This window comes from Mytilus edulis, chromosome 8 (assembly GCF_963676685.1).
Source record: "Mytilus edulis chromosome 8, xbMytEdul2.2, whole genome shotgun sequence".
NCBI lineage: Eukaryota > Metazoa > Mollusca > Bivalvia > Mytilida > Mytilidae > Mytilus > Mytilus edulis.
Genome location: NC_092351.1, coordinates 12,041,882 through 12,062,319, shown reverse-complemented (window position 1 = coordinate 12,062,319; position 20,438 = coordinate 12,041,882). Strand labels below are relative to the sequence as shown.

The window sequence follows — 20,438 nt, the reverse complement described above, 5'->3', positions numbered from 1 at the left end:
GCCAAATAAATTTAAATTGCCAACAACTGATAAGGGGAAACAAACATTAATTGAAACCATAGACCAAAATCTATACGCGGAAGCTGCTCACATGGTCGCCTTTCGCATTCCCCATGATAAACTGTACCCTTGGATCAAAGCGTTACATCTCGTATATTATGAACACTATGGTAAATCGACCCAGTATGCAGTGAGCTGGTTTGATGAACCTGACAACTGGTCAGAGAAAACAGGAAATAAAACAGTCTGTATTGAACTATCAACAAAGACAGATCAGCCAAATCCATTACTGTATAAAATACAGCTACACATAAACACTGGCCTGATTCAAATACAAGGAAATCACAAAGATACATTTGTTACAATTGAATTCCCCGTCTTACTCCAAATTGTTGAGAAAGTTGTTGCCCATAATTTGTCAACTAGTGAAGACAAAGACTCAACAAAGATTAAAAATGCCAAACAAACATTACAATCAGATATCACGGATACGGCTACCTTAGATATTAACCATAACACCTTCGTAAAGAGCCCATCAGGCACTAAAGAAATATCCAACAAAAACAATGAGAACCAAACAATGGAACAACACGAAAAAAATGTAGTGTCTCAGACAGTGGATCAAAATAATAACATGGAAAAATTTATGACATGTATGGAAAAACATTTTACCAACGCTCTTGATAAAATATGTCAACAACAAACTGACATGCTGGTTTCGAAAATGACTTCAATGGACATTGCATATAAACATACCATTCAACAAAATGAAGAAAGGTTTACTTTAATGATGGACAAAGTAGAATCTGTGATTAACAAAAAGGCTAATTTAGAAAGAGAAAATGGAGAACTAAAATGCAAAATTCAGCATATAAATCATGAAACTACACTTGAAAAAGAACTACTGAAAACCAAAATGGAAACTAAATGTGAGATGCTTACACAGAAAAATAAATTACAAAGTGACAAAATTAATAAACAAGACCTGGAACTTGGTGAAATTAACAAGGAGATGCAGGTAAGGAAAAACAAAATAGAATCATTAGAATCATCATTTACTGCTTTTCGCAAAGACATTGAAGACAAAGAAAAAGAGATTCTTAGTTTAAAAATACATGCCAGTAGTGGCGACGGAGAATTCCAAACTGTGCCAATATCTAGACCATCAAAACCATCAGTTATTCTCATGGGCACCTCAAATACTGAAAACATAGACCCTAGAATCTCACCAGACTACAATGTGCACAAAGTTACAGCATATACCCTTGACGAAACAGAAAAAGAACTCCAAAAGCTTGAGAGTGAACCAAACGTTATTGTGTTACACTCCTTAACGAACGAGTTAATGAACAAAACTCCAAATGACTGTGTTGACAGAATGACTAGGATATGCGATGATATACGTTCACGTTTCAATAATATCAAGATCGTGATCTCCTTGCCAACACCGAGGAGCGATTCTGAAGATTATAACTCAGATGGACAACTTATAACAATTCTAATGAAAACCAAGTTCAGGGGAGATGACTCTGTTATCCTATGCGACAATAGCAACTTGGCATACAAAGGACAAGTGATGAATAGATATATAGCTCAGGACCAATTTCATCTTACTCCTGATGAAACTGCTGTACTAGCTGCAAATATCCGTGACTGTATCGATAAAGCCCTTAATTTGCCTCCACGCAGTACACAGGGAAGAACTGGATATGGAAGAGGACGACCCTATAGAGGTAGAGGAGGCAGAGGCGGCAGACGTGGCTATGGACGTGGCCGTAGAGGATACCGATAGACTGTTAAAATTACCTATAGTATAAACCTCATTGATATCTTCTTTTTAAACAAATTGTACTGAGCTGTGTTGTTATTTTGAATATTATATCAGCTAAATAATCCTCAGGTAGAGAGATTATTTCAATAAACATTTTTTAGTACTATTTTTTTTTTATATAACACATCGAGTAAATTCAATTTTTTGTGTACAACTAAAAATAGATCTAGATATACAACGTAATAGATATTCAAATATATTGTATAACCAAATACAGATATAAGAGATTTAAAAAAAAAAAAAGGCTAGTGTAGTGTGTACACATAAATATACATATACATATATACGTTATTATAAGATACAATATGAAAACTAATCTAAATATATGCAGCTGGAATGTTGGGGGGTTGCTGTCAGAACATCATGATAAGTCAAATGATAAGAATTTTTTATCAGAATTAGCACAAAATGATTTAGTTTTATTAACTGAGACCCATGTTGGTTATGAAAATCATTTGAAATTTGATAACTTTTTGTACTATCCATTCTGCAGACCAAAATCTAAAAATAACAGATATTTTGGTGGTCTAGGGATTCTCATACGTAAAGAAATTCGTAAAGGTGTAAATTTTTTGAATAACGGGACCTCAGAATACCAATGGCTAAAATTGAAGAGAGAATTTTTCAATTTAAACAAAGATATATATTTGTGCTTGATATACTATGCTCCCAAAAGCCAAACAGACCTACTGGAGATAATAGAAAAGGATATAACTGATAGTTATGGGTCTATGGGGGACATCCTGTTAGTAGGGGATCTTAATGCCAGAACTGGGTCAGAAAAAGACTATATTGATGGTGACAGCACCTCCCATGTTCCTTTATTTGATGAAAATTATGATGTAGACTGTTTCACAGAGGAAAGGGTCAGTAAAGATAAAATAATAACTGATTCCAGAGGGAAAAACTTGCTAGAATTTTGTATAGGTAATCAGTTACGTATCTTGAATGGGCGTATGTGTGGTGATAGCACGGGTAAATTTACATGTTTCAAACCTAATGGATGCAGTGTAGTTGATTATGCTTTAGTTTCTCAAAGCCTACTCCAGCAAATTTTATATTTTAATGTATCAGATTTTAAGGCAAATTTTTCTGATTGCCATTGCAAAATCACTTTTAAGATTTTAGCATCTTTCCAATTGGAGAAAAATAAAAGTCATATGAAAGACTTTCCTTTGAGGTATAAATGGGACACAGAAAGTATTCAAAATTTCCAGGAATCATTTACACATCCTGTCATACAAAATGAGCTAAAATATTTTTTAAATAACAAAATTATCTTAGACAAAAAGAATGTGAATGATGCCACATATAGTATTCATTCAATATACGAAAAAGTGTGCAAAGTATCACTAAAAAAGAAGAAGAAAAGGGTAAAAACATGTAATCATAAAAAATGGTTTGACCAAGATTTAAAAAGTTTGAAAAAACATGTTAATGATAAAGCTATATTAATGTCAAAATTTCCGAAAGATCCGATAGTGCGTGGCTCTTTTTTTAAACTTAATAAACAATTTGCCAAACTAAGGAGGAAAAAGAAAAGAGAATTTAGAGAAAATATTTTGGACCGTTTAAGCAATCTAGAATCAGAAAATCCAAAGGATTATTGGAACCTTGTCAATCAACTCCGTCTTGAAAATAATTCAGAAACTAAAAACAACATAGATGGTGACATTTGGTATAAATATTTCTCTGACTTGTTATCCATTCCTGAAAATGAACACATAAAGTCCAAGATAAAAGAGATAAAGAGTAAACTTGAACTATTAGAAAAGAAAAACTTTGGATTCAGTGAGATTGACTTTAAAATCACCCCTGGTGAACTCCAAAAAGCCCTGAGGCAATTAAAATCTGGGAAAAGTCCAGGTCTAGACACTATTACAAATGAAATGTTAAAAGTTTCACAGAGTTATATGCAAGATTGCTTACTAAAACTTTTTAATGCCATTCTTCTATCTGGCATTTATCCCAGTAATTGGTCTGAGAGCTACATTACTCCTATATTCAAATCTGATAACCCGCAGAACCCTGAAAATTACAGAGGTATTGCCATCAATAATAGTCTTGGCAAACTTTTCAATACCATTCTGTATAACAGACTTGATAAATTTTTATCTGATAATAATATCATAAACAAAACTCAAATTGGTTTTTCTAAGAAAGCTCGCACTTCGGATCACATTTTTGTACTAAAATGTCTCATAGAAAAATATGTTAAAAGAGGCAAAGGTAAATTGTATGTATGTTTTGTAGATTTTCGCAAGGCCTTTGACAAGGTTATTCATATTGGTATATTATACAAATTATTACAGCATACAAATAATGGTATTTTTTATAACATTTTGAAATCTATGTATAGTAACGACAAAGTGTGTGTTAAAGTAGAAGACAAAATAACTGATTTTTTTAGATATAATGTTGGTGTACGACAAGGTGACGTTTTGAGTCCCACATTGTTTAAACTGTTTATTAATGATTTGCCAGATATATTATCTAACAATTATGATGATGTCAATTTAAATGATGAAAAGATACCATGTCTACTTTATGCTGATGATCTTGTATTAATATCTGACTCAAAAGAAGGGCTTCAGAAGAGACTTGATACTTTGTGCACATTCTGCAAAGATTGGTGTATGGAAATAAATGTGAAGAAAACCAAGATTATAATATTCAATAGGAGTGGTAGACTCCTTAATGAAAATTTTAATGTAGGAAATAATTCTATTGAATGTGTTAAACAATACAAATATCTTGGCATAGTCATCCAAAATACTGGAAACTTTAATGAAGCCAGGAAACAATTATTCCAAAAAGGTCAAAAGGCCAGTTTTAAACTTTATAAAGATTTGAAATCATCTAATCCTCCTATTAAAACTCTTTTGCATTTATTTGATCACTGTATACAGCCAATTGTAACTTATGGTTGTGAAAATTGGGGTGTTATTAACATTACTTCTAAAAGGAAAAATTTGTCCCTTTATGACATATTTAAAGATTGGGAGTTTGAGAAGCTAAATTTAAAATTTTGTAAGTATATTATTGATGTTACAAAGATGTGCACAAATGTAGCAGTCCTGTCTGAATTGGGTAGATATCCTCTTTATATAAATTTGCTAACACATATGTTTATGTATTGGCATAGACTAGAGAATTCTCCATCTGATTTATTGAAAAATGCTTATGCTGAGTTAAAAATGATAGAAAGTAAAGGTCAAACCAGTTCCAATAATTCATGGCTCTCTAATATCATTTTCTACAGTGAAAAATTGGGTATTGACCTAAATATATGTAAAAATCTAGGAAAAAATAAATTTAAAAACTTATTGAAAAAACAGCTCAAATCAAATTTTCAAAATGATTGGGAGAAAATGCGAGATTTTTATTTACAGAATCAAGGCAAATTGGACACTTATTTTTCATTCAAAAAGTCATTTGACTATGAAAATTATTTAGATTTAAAGCACCCACAAAAACATTTATTAACAAAATACAGACTTAGCAATCACTGTTTAAGAATAGAAACTGGCAGACATGAACGAATTACCAATGTATGTGGTAAATATGAAATATTACCTCGACATGAGAGGATATGTTTATATTGTAATACAAATTGTATTGAAAATGAAATGCACTTTCTTCTGGAATGCCCTATTTACAATAACCTCAGAAGAGATATCACTGATTATATAAAAAAATACCCCAGTTTAGATAGTTTAAATATAAATGATCTTTTTTCATGGATCATGATTAATGAAGATAGCAGATTTCTATCTATTTTATGTGCATACCTGGATAAAGGCCTGCAACTAAGAAAATCAGAAAATTAGTTAGATACTCTAAAATATATCAAAATTATCTCCCCTTGACCACTGATCCTTTCTTCATGCATTTGAATTTCAATTATTATTTTATGTTTCTTTAATCACTCTGTAATGTTTATGTCATGTTGTAATTAATGTTATGCTCTTAATGGGCCCTTTAATTTGGAAAATAAAAATATTGTATTGTATTGTATTGTATTGTATTGTATAAAGGTAAAAATAGATTTGAACTGTGCAGTATATCTGAGGTAGTTAATGCACACCTTTGCTGTGCATTATCCAGATTATAGCACAGTAAGAACAAAGAGATTTTACCCATACCATGTGAATAACAAGTCAATTTTTCAATACATTTGTAGCTCCTGCTCTAATTAATATGTCACACATCAGTACGTGAGCAATTAAAGGGTCCATCACATCAGGAGATAATTGGACTAAAAGGAATGATTTTCTTGCATGTTTAAAATATAATAAAGAGTCTACGCGTAGGCAATTTGGCCTTCGTAGGCTACGCGTACCCGCAACCGATTTCATAATAAACTGTCATATGATAAATCGAGAATGAAACGTAAAAGATACACGAAAATTATCGGTTATTTACTGATTTTATTTATGATCATTAAATGCTTTAATATAACTTAAAATGTTCTTATTTTGTTTCTGTTGTTCTCATTTGTTTGTAATGCCTTTTTAATTTGATTCTCATCTAAATAAATATCGTATATTCCATTATTACATCATTCCAATAATCAATAATCGGCATTAACCTTTTTTTTATAGTCGAAATTTTGACATTTCAAATCTTAAAATCTCTGTGAGTAATCATTTTGTTTTTCACTTTAATATTGCAATAATTTCCGTTTTTTTCACATTTTATTCCCGATCTGATGACATTAAATTATAAAACCGGAGGCGGGTACGCGTAGTCCACGAAGGCCAATTTGGCTATTCGTACTTGCATGCGGGAACGAGCAGACACTGCCATATAACAACGCTGCAAATCACATAGAATAATTTTAACCAAACAAATGAAATGCAAAATTAATCCACACGTTCATAATAACAACTTCAACGGTTTATTGAGTAACACAATTTAATATATTACAATTTTATATGTTTTAAGCTTCGTCCTTTGCTCTCTAGTCTGACTGCCTCCGATGAACAGCACGACAAATGTTGAAGCTTCTATGGAATTTTAATCCCATAATGTTCTTTTACATCCTTTATATCCCCATTTTCATTTCTTCACCCGAATGAAACAGTAAATTTACCACACTAAAATATCATCATACAAAAGTTCTCTCATTTGTAACATTTGCTGATTTTCGGTACATGATGAGGAGGAAAAAGGAATAAAAAGTCATTGAAAGCAATTAAAAAAAATGAATATATAGCCAATCAAAATGCAGATTTTGAAAACTTGAATATCATGGTAAAATAATGACAAAAGTCGACAGTCAGTGGCGGATCTAGAAATTTTTGTAAGAGGGGGCACGCTGACTGCCTTGGAATGGGCCTGCTGCAGTCATGCCGCTTCAGTGATTCCATATAAAATCAACCATTTCTTTCCAAAAAAAGGGGGGACTCGGGCCCCTCCCCCCTAAATCCGCCTCTGGTAGTTAACTTCGTAAATGAGAATACAATATTCAAATATCTACAAAGGCATTCATGATTTTAAGCAGACCATGTTTCAGTGTAAAGTTTTAAGTTCTAATATCGATTTTCGTTGACAAGTATATCAAAATTAGTTAACATAAGTTATAAATACTACACATGCCTCATTCCCAAAATGCGACGCAAGAAAGTTTTCGTTTTCAACACCCGTTCACCATGATCGTCTCCGGTCCGACCTCCTGCGGCAAGACGTTTTTCGTGAAGGAAGCATTGCGAAGATCCACGTGCAACCCGGTGCCGGAGAAGATCGTCTGGCTGTACCGACGATGGCAACCCCTCTACGACGAGATTCGAAAGACGGTGGTGCCCACCGTGGAATTCGTTCGCGGTATCCCGACCGAGTTGGAAGCCGATCACTTCTTCGATGCACGGACCAGAAACTTACTCGTGCTGGACGACCCGATGTCGACCTCGGCCAAAGACCGTCGCATCAACGACTTGTTCACGGATGGATCGCATCATCGATACCTGTCGGTGGTGGCTGTGAATCAGAAACTGTGACTATCTGGTCCTCTTCGACAATCCAGTTGATCGCCAGCCCGTCGCCACGCTAGGTAGACAGATGTATCTGAGTCAGAGACACCTCTTGATGCAAACGTTCCGAGAGGCCACGAGGAGACCCTTCGGATACCTTCTGGTGGATCTGAAGGCCGCTACATCCGAACACTTGAGATTACGAAGCGACGTCTTGGGCGGAGGCGAGGACGACGCCGAAGCCGAGGACGAAAACGACGATTCCACCGGAAGCGAATCAAACACCATGGAATTCGGGGAAGAAGACGTCGGAAGCTAATCGGACCTGATGGCTTGCCGCGCATGCGAACTGGTATTTGCGCACGCCCGGGGACTCGAGATCCATCAAGAGAGGGACAGTGGCGATCGACGAACCATCCGCCAAACGATGCAGAACGGAAGACGACGGCGTGGAGGGAACCTACGGATACGAACTGGAGTGTTATCTCGAAGACCTGCCGGCGACCGTGTGTTGTACCGATGAACTGCCGGATGAAGTCTCGAACAGACCCCGCAGTTTCGTCGTCAACACGGACGACTGCGACGGCAAGGGCATTCACTGGGTGGCGTTCCACTTCCTGCGAGAGGGACCCGTCGAATTTTTCGATTCGTTCGGTCGAGCGCCAGAAAAGTATCGATCTCGCTTCAGAGACGTGTTGGTCGCCAACGGACCCCGATAAAAGTTCAGTCGGGTGCGAGTGCAGCCCGAAGACGGCGACAGTTGTGGATTGTACTGCATACATTTCGTCAAATACAGACACAATGAATTTGTTTGTGAATAAATAAGCGTTTAAAACTAGACACGTCGTTATTGTGGACGCCATACATCACTCCTTCCTATTATATATGATTAAACAGAATGATATACTAGACCAATGTCGGTTCGTCTAGAGTTATCTCCCATTTCCCGAGTTGCCTCCCCTCTCCATCGCTTTCAAGAGGTTGATTTTTGAATGACATACATTGTCTGAACATATTTTCCTTATATGGTCATATCATACTTCCATATATGGACATGTGTGTTTATTTCGATTTTCGAGTGAAAATAAAGTGTTGACCTTATTTGGACATATTTTCCTAATATGGTCATTTGATACTCTGAGTTATTTCCTTATATGGTCATATGCGTTCATCTCGGTTTCTGAGTGAAAATAAAGTGTTGACCTTATTTGGACATGTTTTCCTTATATGGTCATATCATACTATGGGTTATTTCCTTATATGGTCATATGTGGTTCTTTCGACGATGAGTCATGGTATTGTCATTTAGTGAGTCATGCCCTGATATTGCATCCTGATAACTCATGTAGTGAGTCATGCCCCGATCTTGCATCCTGATGACTCATGGTCGCACCTAGTCATGACCTTCCTTACTTCCGCTGACGTCATAAGAACTAGTATATTTATGCCCATATATAATATTGGGGGCGGGGCATTGGGCATATGACGTCAGCGCCCTAGCGCCCTGCGTTTTGCGGTTGCATAAAACATCTCTCTCTCTACTACTCATCATTCAAAAAACAATATTTTATTTTTCTCTGTTTCTGAATTACTTCGTTGAAGGGGAATCCGGGTCCGTCCGCCCTGATTTCGGTTCGCCCTAGTTACTGTTCGCCCTAGTTCCGTTTCGCCCTGAGACCGTTCGCCCTGATTTTTATTTTTTATTATAGTGTTGTGTTGTGTGTATTTAATTGAATATGTTGAAGTCAGTCTACAATTTCGCCGAATATTTACGAACTATTGAGAACTAAGTTAGTATCTGTATGTAATTACGTTACTAGGAAATCACTATCACACGTCCTTTTACTTTACATTTCCACACATGATTTGATCAATAAAAATGATACATTAGGAGCACTAAAGTTATACATAAGAAAGTGTTCAAAGTTCAAAGTGTTACTTGATCTAAAATTCTTTACTGCAGCGGCTGAACGTTGTCTAGTGGGTTGTCGGACGGCTTGTACAGTTTGGCAATAACTTTGTAAAAATTTTATTTGAGAAAAATGTTATTTTCATTATTAATCCATCAAAGACAATTCATATAACAATCAGTGATATCAAAGATTTCAAATTATCAGCAATCAAAATTCAATCAACCGTTGAAGGGAATGAGGCATGTGTAGTATTTATAAGTTATGTTAACTAATTTTAATATACTTGTCAACGAAAATCGATATTAGAACTTAAAACTTTACACTGAAACATGGTCTGCTTAAAATCATGAATGCCTTTGTAGATATTTGAATATTGTATTCTCATTTACGAAGTTAACTACCAGAGGCGGATTTAGGGGGGAGGGGGCCCGAGTCCCCCCTTTTTTCGGAAAGAAATGGTTGATTTTATATGGAATCACTGAAGCATAACTGCAGCAGGCCCATTCCAAGGCAGTCAGCGTGCCCCCTCTTACAAAAATTTCTAGATACGCTACTGACTGTCGACTTTTGTCATTATTTTACCACTACGATATTTTCTCACTTTCCAATTTGGGCAGATTAGTTTAATCATATGCATTTGCTTTGTAAATGAATGTTTTCATTGGATAATTTCACAGTTTTTCTTATTTGTTATATTTTATTATATAAATAAATCAAAGCAAAAACTTGTGTATCGTTACAATTTAAACTTCGTTAAAGCCAGGATTTACTGTAACAGTGAAATCAATATTAACACACCTGACTGAATTTACCTTCCGTGTTAACGTACCTGATCCGTTCGAGATTACACAGTAATAAAACAACAATGAGAGATCATCTTTAATCTCTTGGACAACAGGCAAGGTAGGTTTTAATATTTTGATTCTTTTTAAGCTCTGAAATTAAGAAAAATGTAAAAGATAAGGATTATTATTCTATTCATATTTCTACTTTCGATTTCCATTAGTTTTCAGTGATAACTGTAAAGCAAAACAATATGAATGATAGGCTAGCTGTAGTGCATAACCCTCAAATGACTCACTTTGAATGCAATAAGACATCAACTTCATACGTTCAGAAGGGTGATTGCATGTTCCTTGGATTAAATGTGAAGATGGTTTACATAGCAACAGATCTGGTACCTCCTCCTTTTAACTTCCACTTTCGATGGATGAATAAATTGGTCAATTTATAGTATTTTTAGACTTACTGTTAATGCTTCAATATACATGTATGTCATTTAAGGCAAATAAATTGCAGATGATCATGGAAAATAAAATTTGATTATATAGATATTCATATGTATAAAAGTAAACAGACAGTACTACTGTCTGTTTGTCTGTCTGTCTGTTTGTCTGTACTTTTTTACAGTCAACTATATCATGTCTGTCTGTCTGTCATGTCTGTTGCATATACGAAATTTTTAGTACAAATTGTGTTACATTAGATGACACGCTTGTTACAAGAAAGATCAGGGTTCGGGGAGTTTGGGTGGGGATCTTTATTTTGCCGTTTGCATTCGAAAAAAATTATTCCGATGTTAATAATTTGTTAAACAAAATTGCCATCCATTGATATACGATAGACTGAAACTTTCTATTTATCAATATATTTAACATCCTGAAAAACAGACATTGGTATAGAACTTATTTAAAGAAGTTATCCTACGTTAAACATTTACCTTAAAGTATGTGCAGCCATCTGTGTACTTTAGCTTGAGCATGTCAGACAGTATAGTGATTTCATCACATTTCCCCTTATCTGAGTTCATTTCTGCATTTCCACTCGCCTGTCTAAATGTCAATCAGTCTTACTTTATGTTCAGTAGTCTAAAAACATAGCTTTCAATCTGTGTATGTGTCCCCAAATCCGTTTACATGTTCTCCACATTGTGTTTTTACCAACCAGTCTGTCGATATGCCTTCAAGTCTGTCTTCATGTTCACCAGTCTGTGTGTCTCCTCCATACCAGTCATTGGACATGGTCATACACTGGTATATATATATGTTTTTAATAGCCTGTCAACATGTATGTCTATGGGTCCGACAGTCTGTTATTATGATAACTGGTTTGTATATGTGTCCACGATACTTGCTTGGTAACGTTAAAGAAGGTTACTATGGATAATTGATTTCCAACGGACGTTGCCGATGTTACTACGTACAAGGGTGAAATGAGCTTTTCGTATTACTCGGCAGGGGGTAGGCCTGACCCTGGTTCCTCGTCACACCGAGTAGGGAAAGTGGGATCATGTAATTTTTTTTCCGAGGGGGGAGACTGGATCGATCCAGTTCTTACTCCCGGAAAAAGTATCAGGGGGGGGGGGGGGGGGGGGGAGAACAATGGTCCATATACTAGTATATTTTTTTTTGGTTGACATCTTTAGTTTTTGTTACTCAATCGAAAGTAATATAATTTGGATTAATATTATGTTAATTAATATTAAGAATAAATTATTTTTAATTGGAGGTTGGATGATCATAAGATCTTTGTATCCAAAAAAATGATAATGGATACATTTTAAAGCAATGTATTAGAAATGTATCTTTTGCTCATCATGAAAAAAATATCTGAATTAATCAATTTGTGTGCCAGAATAGGCGGTTGTATTAGTCTTCTTGTTGGTACTGTCCTGTATATTAATAAAAAATGTAATTAGAAACAAAAAGAAAATGGGCCTTCTCTTTCTTTCAGATGTAATAAAACTCTTGGACAGGATTGTATTTATACTGGTTTCTGCTGTTTGTTTACATACAATAATAATGGCTTGTGCAGAAGTTGTGTCAGAACCTTTGTTAGTGGCCGCCATTGATTTCGGTACCACCTTTTCTGGATACGCCTTCCAGACTCGAGCAGACTTCAAGGAGGACCCACTGAGGATTCATGGATTCAGCTGGACCACTGGGTCAAATGCTGGACTGTCACTGAAAACTCCAACATGTGTTTTGTTTGATCCCGCTCAAAATTTTTATTCGTTTGGAATCGAGGCTGAAGACAAATACACAGAACTGGCACAAGAAGAGGACCACGCAAACTGGTACTACTTCCGTCGATTTAAAATGAACTTATACAAAAGCCAGGTAATATACCGTACAGAAGATTTTCTATAAGTAGGAAATTTAAAAACAAATACAATTTTACATATATGATTGAATTATGAGTTTAGAACTATATAAAAAAAGAGTCAAAGGTAGAAACTATCTTTATTATGCTTGCCTTATTATGCATGAATTTATTGTTAAGTAAGATTTTTTTATTTAATTTCGTATCTAGGAAATTCCACGTGACTTAATGTTAGAAGATGACAAAGGTAAACTTCTCCCAGCAATGAAGGTGATATCGGAAAGTATAAAGTTTATGAGGGAACATTTAATGAGGACACTTAGTAAGAAAGGACAGGATGTGATAAGACCTACCGAGATTAACTGGGTCTTAACTGTCCCTGCCATATGGAGTGACGCTGCTAAACAATTTATGAGAGAGGCAGCTGTTAAGGTATATACATGAAAATATTTTTTCTTTTGTCTTTCATTTTTCTCATCTGGGTTGTATAGTTTTATCAGCATGAATGCAATGGCCGTCAGGTAATTTGGACCATTTTGTTTGTCTAAGTAGGTCGGCTTTTCGAAGAAGTTTGGTACTGCCAACTGGTGTTTTAAAGCTCACACTGCCGATCAGACCAACTCGATCAATCCCGATCAAGACAAAATGAGCGATCAGGAAACTGGTCTGACTCAATCGTCAAGAATGTTCGGGGTAGTCTACCTAGGGTCGTCATCGATCTGTCTTTCTATCCGAGAGTTTTTGACATGTCAAAAACATTCGAGTAAGAATCGAGAAGCTAGTCACTCGAGAAGAGATCGAGAATTTGTAGAGTAGTGGTCGAATTGATCTGGAAAGTATCATGTAGAGGTCGAGTTTGGTCGGAATACAAATTGTTTACCGATCAGTACTCGATCATTTCGATCTTTGCTCGACTTATTTCCGATCATTTCCCGATCAACGCCAATTTGTTCGATATGTGGTCCAGATGCCCGATCACTTCATAATCACTGCGAATTCTATATTTTTTCATCCCAGACCAACTCGACCAATAACCGATCTCTACGCGACAACATTCGACCACTCTTCGATCTCTACTCGGCCATACACGATTCTCGAAATATGTGTGCAGCTCTGATTAACTCCCGTAACTTTGCTTCTACAAAACTATATTGTCTCTATTTATTTCTTAACTATACACAAATTCCTCCATGTACAGTACGCGTCTGTACTTTTGCAAGGAGGTGTAAAATTTTAAAAGAGAGATAAAAGATACTAAAGGAACAATCAAACTCAATTGTCGAAAACAAACCGACACAGCCATAGCGAAAAACAAAAGCCGACGAGAAGACAAACAGCAGTCTACCCCTTTTTGTTTGTCTTCTATTTTCTCTGCAAGTTCCGTCACAGCTATTAATTTGTCTATCTGAGCTCTAACCACCTTGACAAATAATCCAAAATGCTTTATTTCCATGTAGATACTTTAAATGTATAATTTTTCTCAGACATTCTGTGAACTACTGAATCTAACCAAATAAACAGAGAATGTGTCTATATGGGACACAGATAATGCCCCAGCTTGTATATAACGCTATAAAGAGTCATTACCAAAGAATGATAAAAGTGACGCCACCCAAATTCGCACTTGATCTGTGTTTTATGGTATTAAGCATTGCTCAAACGTTTCATAGAATTTTATTGAGGCAAACGTACTTACGGACGGACAAGGGTAACACTCAATGCTATCTCCGCTGCAGCGGGTGATATTAAAAATTCAGACGTTTTATACTAAAATTGTACATACCCGACCAATGCCCGACTTTCCCTACGACCTCTTCACGATCAAGTCGATCTGGTCTGGCCGAGTTCCGGCTGAGATCGAGTATAGTTGATTTGGTCTAGCTAGTCTAGTAAAGATCGTGAATTGGTCGGAATCATCGTATATGTATTCAATTAGTGGTCGGGTTGGAGTCGTGATGGAGTCTTCAAGGAGTCGTGAATGGTCTAGTTAAGTTCGTGTACAGTCGGATAGCAGTCGGTTAGAAGTCGTAAACAGTCCCGATCAAGAATTTGGTTTCGCTTGGTCGTGGAAATTTGGACAATCGGGATCATCGAGTTGATCTGATCGGCAGTGTGAACCTAGCTTTATGTCAATGGTACCAATATTTTTGTCAAAACATGTCATGTCCTTTAAATGTTTAACAAAGCTAAGATGCATCTTGTAATTCAATATAACAGAGAGCCGTGGTGTAGTGGTTAGTGCATCGGACTACTAACACAAAGGTTCCTGGTTCGTTTCCCGTTCCGAGATAAAAATTTCAGGGACTGAATTTTCGGCTCTCCCGTGACACCATTTGCGAGTATGGTCTTGAGGAAACGATGATAGTCCGTCGGAAGGGGACGATAAACGGCTGACCCGTGTTAAGAGAGAGTCATATCTATTGCACGTAAAAGACATCCTTGTAGATTTCGGAAAAATGTAGGCTAATGCCGCTACAAGGCATCACTCGCACCCGCAAAGTGGAAAGGGATTACTATAAGTTACAATAACTTGTTTCCCAATCCACTATAAATAAATATGTTTAAACTAATTCAATATTTTATCATTAGAAACTATAGTCATTTGATGATTATACAACCGAATTATTTATATGAGATGTATATTTGACAAATAAATCTTTTTTTATATAAAATCGAGTACGCAGCAAAATAATTTCATCTGATGAGATTCTTTTGATACATTGTATAACTGGTGTGATGAGATTGAATTAGATACGATCTTCACAAATTTATATTCGAAACAAAAAACTGCTTAATTAACCGGATACATCGTATATTGATAGAAAATGTCTATTTTTAATTCAAAGTTGTATTGTGCTTGCAATTTTAGGGCGGTATACCTAACAGTCAGTTAATGCTGGCTCTTGAACCTGAATCAGCTTCTATCTACTGCAAACATATCCCTAGTGAGAGAATGGTTTGTGGCGGGAAATCAACTCTAGATGCCTTTTCTCCCGGAACTAAATACCTTATTCTGGATGCTGGAGGTTGGTTTATTCAGTTGTTATTAAGAACAAACATATAACGGACTGTTTCCAACTTTCTGATATTTACATGTACATTTAAGTGAAGAAAAATGAATGTTCAGAAAGTTAGAATAGTTTAAGTAAAATAGGAAAGAAAAAAAACCTGAAACCAAATAAGAAGAAACGAAAAATTACAAAAAAGGAAAGAGTTAAATTACCTAGAAGTAAACTCTGTCCTTGGTGATAACTCTAAGTATCCGTATTGTGAAACAAGTAGGTTCAGTAAGACCCCTTTTTGGCCCCAAAATATAGCAGTTTAACAAAATTGTTTAAATGTAAACTTTTAGTTATTTTTTGGAAGGTATAATGCCTCTGCTACATAAATATGGGCTGTTTTTGGCATAACAATGCACATATATCGAGTACTTGCATCATTAAATCATGCTAAATTACTGAAATCTTCACAATTTCAGCATTTTAGTTAAATTTAAGACGGTTTCCGTCTTAAATGAAAGTGGCCGCATTCGTGTTCATTCTTGATATTGAAATGTAAGTTGTGTTTAATGATAATACATAACATATATAAAGGTCGAGGATGAACACGGATGCGGCCACTTTCAATTTTGACAAAAACCACATGAAAAGTGACAGTTTTTGGCATATTTGATAGATTTTTCACATTTAAGCTAGAATTGGAGCGTTTTTAATGTGTAAATCAGTTAAAACCTTTCACAAAAAATAATTGAATCAATTGAAATAGACATTTAAGTGCTTAAAAAGTGTCCAAAGTCTTTCGTAAGATGAACTTGAAATTTGAGGCCAAAACCGGCCCTTACCGGACCTAGTACTCCTTTGAATAAAATGATTATCCGTCAATTGCTCAATGTTTCTAAAATTATAATATTACTGTTAGTCTCTTCACATAATAAACATACATTGTAAAATATTATTAACAGGAGGTACAATAGATATCACAGTACAGGAAGTACAAACTGACGGCACTATCAAACAACTGTACATGGCCAATGGGGGTGATTGGGGTGGAACCAAAGTGGACGAAGCTTTCGAGGAATTCTTGGTAGATTTATTAGGAGCACCAGCCATTTCCCGCTTTCGAGAAGACGACAAAGCTGGACATCTTGATCTCCTCAGAGAATTTGAAATTAAAAAGCGAAGTATCAGACCAGACTCGTCATCAAAGGTTACATTCAAAGTACCAATATCCTTAAAAGAAGCACACGAAAAAGAAACTGGTCAAGATTTAAAGGAATCTATGTCAAGGTCAACGAAACGTGTTACATGGGTTGGTGACAAGCTTCGAATGGAAGCAGACTCGGCAAGAGAACTTTTTAAAACACCATGTGACCACATTACAACACATTTGGAAGAAATATTTGGTGACCCGAAAGTAAGAGGAACAAATATTATATTAATGGTGGGAGGATTTTCCGAATCTCCCATGTTACGTGATGCAGTTGAGAGCGCGTTCCCGGGAAAAATCATTATCATTCCAGATGAAGCTGGATTGGCGGTTCTGAAGGGAGCAGTCCAGTTCGGTTTCGAACCGAGGATCATTTCTTCTAGAATATGTAAAGCAACGTATGGAGTTAAGACTAATTCGCCATTCAAAGAAGGAGTAGACCCAGAAGATAAGAAAGTGATAGAAGAAGGCGACGTCTTATGTTCTGATCGTTTTGATAGGCACGTAGAAATCGGACAACCCGCTGGATTAGATGAAGAGTTTGGGGAACAAGTTTACGTACCCTGCCGTTCAAACCAAACAGCGATGAGAGTAGAAATTTGGACATCATTACATAAAAATCCAAGATATACCACTGACCCTGGTTGTATGTATCATGGTGAATTGAATGTCCAAATGCCCGACACCACAGGGGGAAAGAACCGTAAAGTAGGCGTTAAAATGATTTTTGGGAGAACCGAGCTACAGGTGCGCGCTGTAAACAAAACAACAGGAGAAGAAACAAAGGCAGAGTTTGACTTTTTGCGATGAATTGCATTAAACATTTGAACGGATTATATTTACATTTATCGTTTTGGTAGAAACACAATTGTAGAATTATTGCTATTAAAGAAGTAAATCTTACATTCAAATTTATTAGATATTTTCACTAAATTTCATTCTACTTAAATTATACCGATCAAATGTATCACATTAGCACACTGTATAAAATTAAAATCAAACATTTCTATCTAAACTCTTAATCGAATTCCAGTTCCTGAATCGGCAGAAGAATTCATAAAAACTAGAGTATGTGATGCCCCTCGCACGCCACTCTGAAAATCTATTACAACAAATTCAATGTATGACTTTCTTTGAGACATTATTGTGTCCGGGAGACACAAATGATGCCCCCGCTGATGCAAAGTGATGATTTAAAATACACAAAGTTGGACATGAGAGCACATTGGTCTATTGTTCGCTGTATGAGGACTTATCCGGAAACGCTATGAACCCCTTATATATACAAGTATAAACTACAAAAAAATGACAAAGTTCACCTATATCACAAAAGAGCAAAATTATATCAATAAAAATCTAAATCCTGACCATATGCACACCATTAATGTATCTACATAAATCTATCCACTTTCTGCAACAAAGAGCACAACTCGTTGTATTACATTGGTACTGGAAACTTCTATATTCATTGTTTCTTCTCACGACTGTTACTGATTGATTGATTGCTTAAGAAGTCGTTATACTAAATCAGATGGATGTGTCTCGATCAATATTCTAGTCCGGGAAAACACCTAAGAAATAATTGATCATATGCAAGCTATACTTTAGTGTAGTTTTAACATGGGTAGGCATTATATTGGTAAGTATTTTATCCGAGCGATAGTGAGGGTTAAAATAACACGAATATAATGCCTACCCATTTTAAAACTACAATGAAATATAGCTTGCATCAATTACTTCGATTCTGATTAGTTAAGGTTATTTCTATGTCCGATGTGTATAAGTGTAAATTTTGTTGTTCTTGGTGTTGGTAGGCGGCTTGCTTATGCTGTAATTGCGCCTTAAATTCATATAACATAAATATTATGTATATATACTTTCAGTCCTTAATTTATTTTTAGTATTACGTTTTGGCGAGTAATTATATGAAACTTTGACGAACATGGTTGACTGAGTTACTAAGAAATATATACATATAGAGAGACGAAAAAAAACACCCAAAAAATGCCAAAAAACACATAACAGAAGATACGTGTAATAGGAAAATGAAAAAAAGCAAATGAAAGTCCCTAATGAGATGTACATTATTAATTGATAGGTATCATAAAAAAAATTAGAAATTTTATCTGGTTGTTCACCTTTGTGTCGTCTGTGAACCTCCTTTTGTTTTTGTTTGTAAATCAGCAAACAACTGGTAACGTGATTTTCAGAGGGAGGAGTTTGAACAGTTGTCGTATCTAGGTCATTTGACACTTATTTAAAAAGCTTAACTAAGTACTTAGGTGAGGTTTTGGAATAAGTGTCAAATGTTCGGACTCCTATGTGTTTTTCCATACGATACAAGGTAAAATAATTTGCTCCATAACACCTATTTATCTCTTAACATAAGGCTTAATAGCTCATTAAAGCTCATTTCACAAAATTTAAACAGATTCTTGATTTTCTTTCCTTTAACTTGAGACCCAAGTAAAACCATTGCAAATATAAGATAAAATATCTCGAAAAGGAGCTCCATGACTTATCAATATTTTTAGCTTATTTTGTTTCTAAGACTTAACTAATACTCTTCCAGCTTAAAGTATTAATTTTGATTTCTTGATTTATTTAATTTTACCTTAGATCACCTAAGTACATCTTTAAGCAAATCATGTGCTATAATATATTATCTCCTTTCAGGCGGTGTTTGTCGTTATATTTACTACTACTACTTTTACCTAGTACACCTTACTTATAACCTGGATTTTTATACGACCGCAACATTTTTTTGGGGTTCGTATAATGCTATGAGTTTAGTTAAAAGTGAATGGATCTCCTTGCAATTTTACAAGAAGGTTCATTACCACAAAAGGAAAGTTGGAATTGATTTTTGGGATTGTGGTACCAACAGTTGAGGAATTGGGGACCAAAAAGGGGGCCAAAACAAGCCTTTTTGTAGTTTCCGGAAAATAACTTTTATGAAAGTATATGGATCTCTCTTAAGTTGTACCTCAAAGGGATTTGAGGCTTTCTTCTTTAAAAATTTAAAATTAAAAATTTTGAACCCGTCCTGCATGGTTTTCTTACTACAACTGGATACTACAGGTGACAATGATTGAATTAAGTAGTTTGAATCCAAAGTTCTGTTTTGAATATGACACATATATAGTCCCAAATACACCATTTGGTGGTGCACCTGAAAGAGACGGAACTTACAGATTAGGTAACAGGTGACATTAATGGTTATTGTATGTTATATGTGGAATACAAAAGGACCAGGATTGTTGTGTACAAGTTGTAATGTTATTTTTCTTATATACAAGTTATCAGTGTTTTTATGAACCGCTTAACATAATTGAATGATGCAATCACACAGTCTTTTATTTCGCATGTTTCTGTCTTATTTCCACAACTATTATAATACACTCTAATATTGAA

At 35.4% G+C, this 20,438-nt stretch overlaps 1 protein-coding gene across 1 annotated transcript; it reads left to right on the top strand.

Moving 5' to 3' along the window:
- Nucleotides 1-10,479: 10,479 nt before the first annotated feature.
- LOC139484810 (heat shock 70 kDa protein 12B-like) lies at nucleotides 10,480-17,927 on the top strand. The gene is made up of 5 exons (XM_071268793.1): nucleotides 10,480-10,619; nucleotides 12,450-12,835; nucleotides 13,029-13,250; nucleotides 15,688-15,844; nucleotides 16,780-17,927. Exons 2-5 carry the CDS (start codon nucleotides 12,518-12,520, stop codon nucleotides 17,832-17,834), a joined length of 1,752 nt encoding a protein of 583 aa, XP_071124894.1. The 5' UTR covers nucleotides 10,480-10,619; nucleotides 12,450-12,517; the 3' UTR covers nucleotides 17,835-17,927.
- The last annotated feature ends 2,511 nt before the right edge of the window (nucleotides 17,928-20,438 follow it).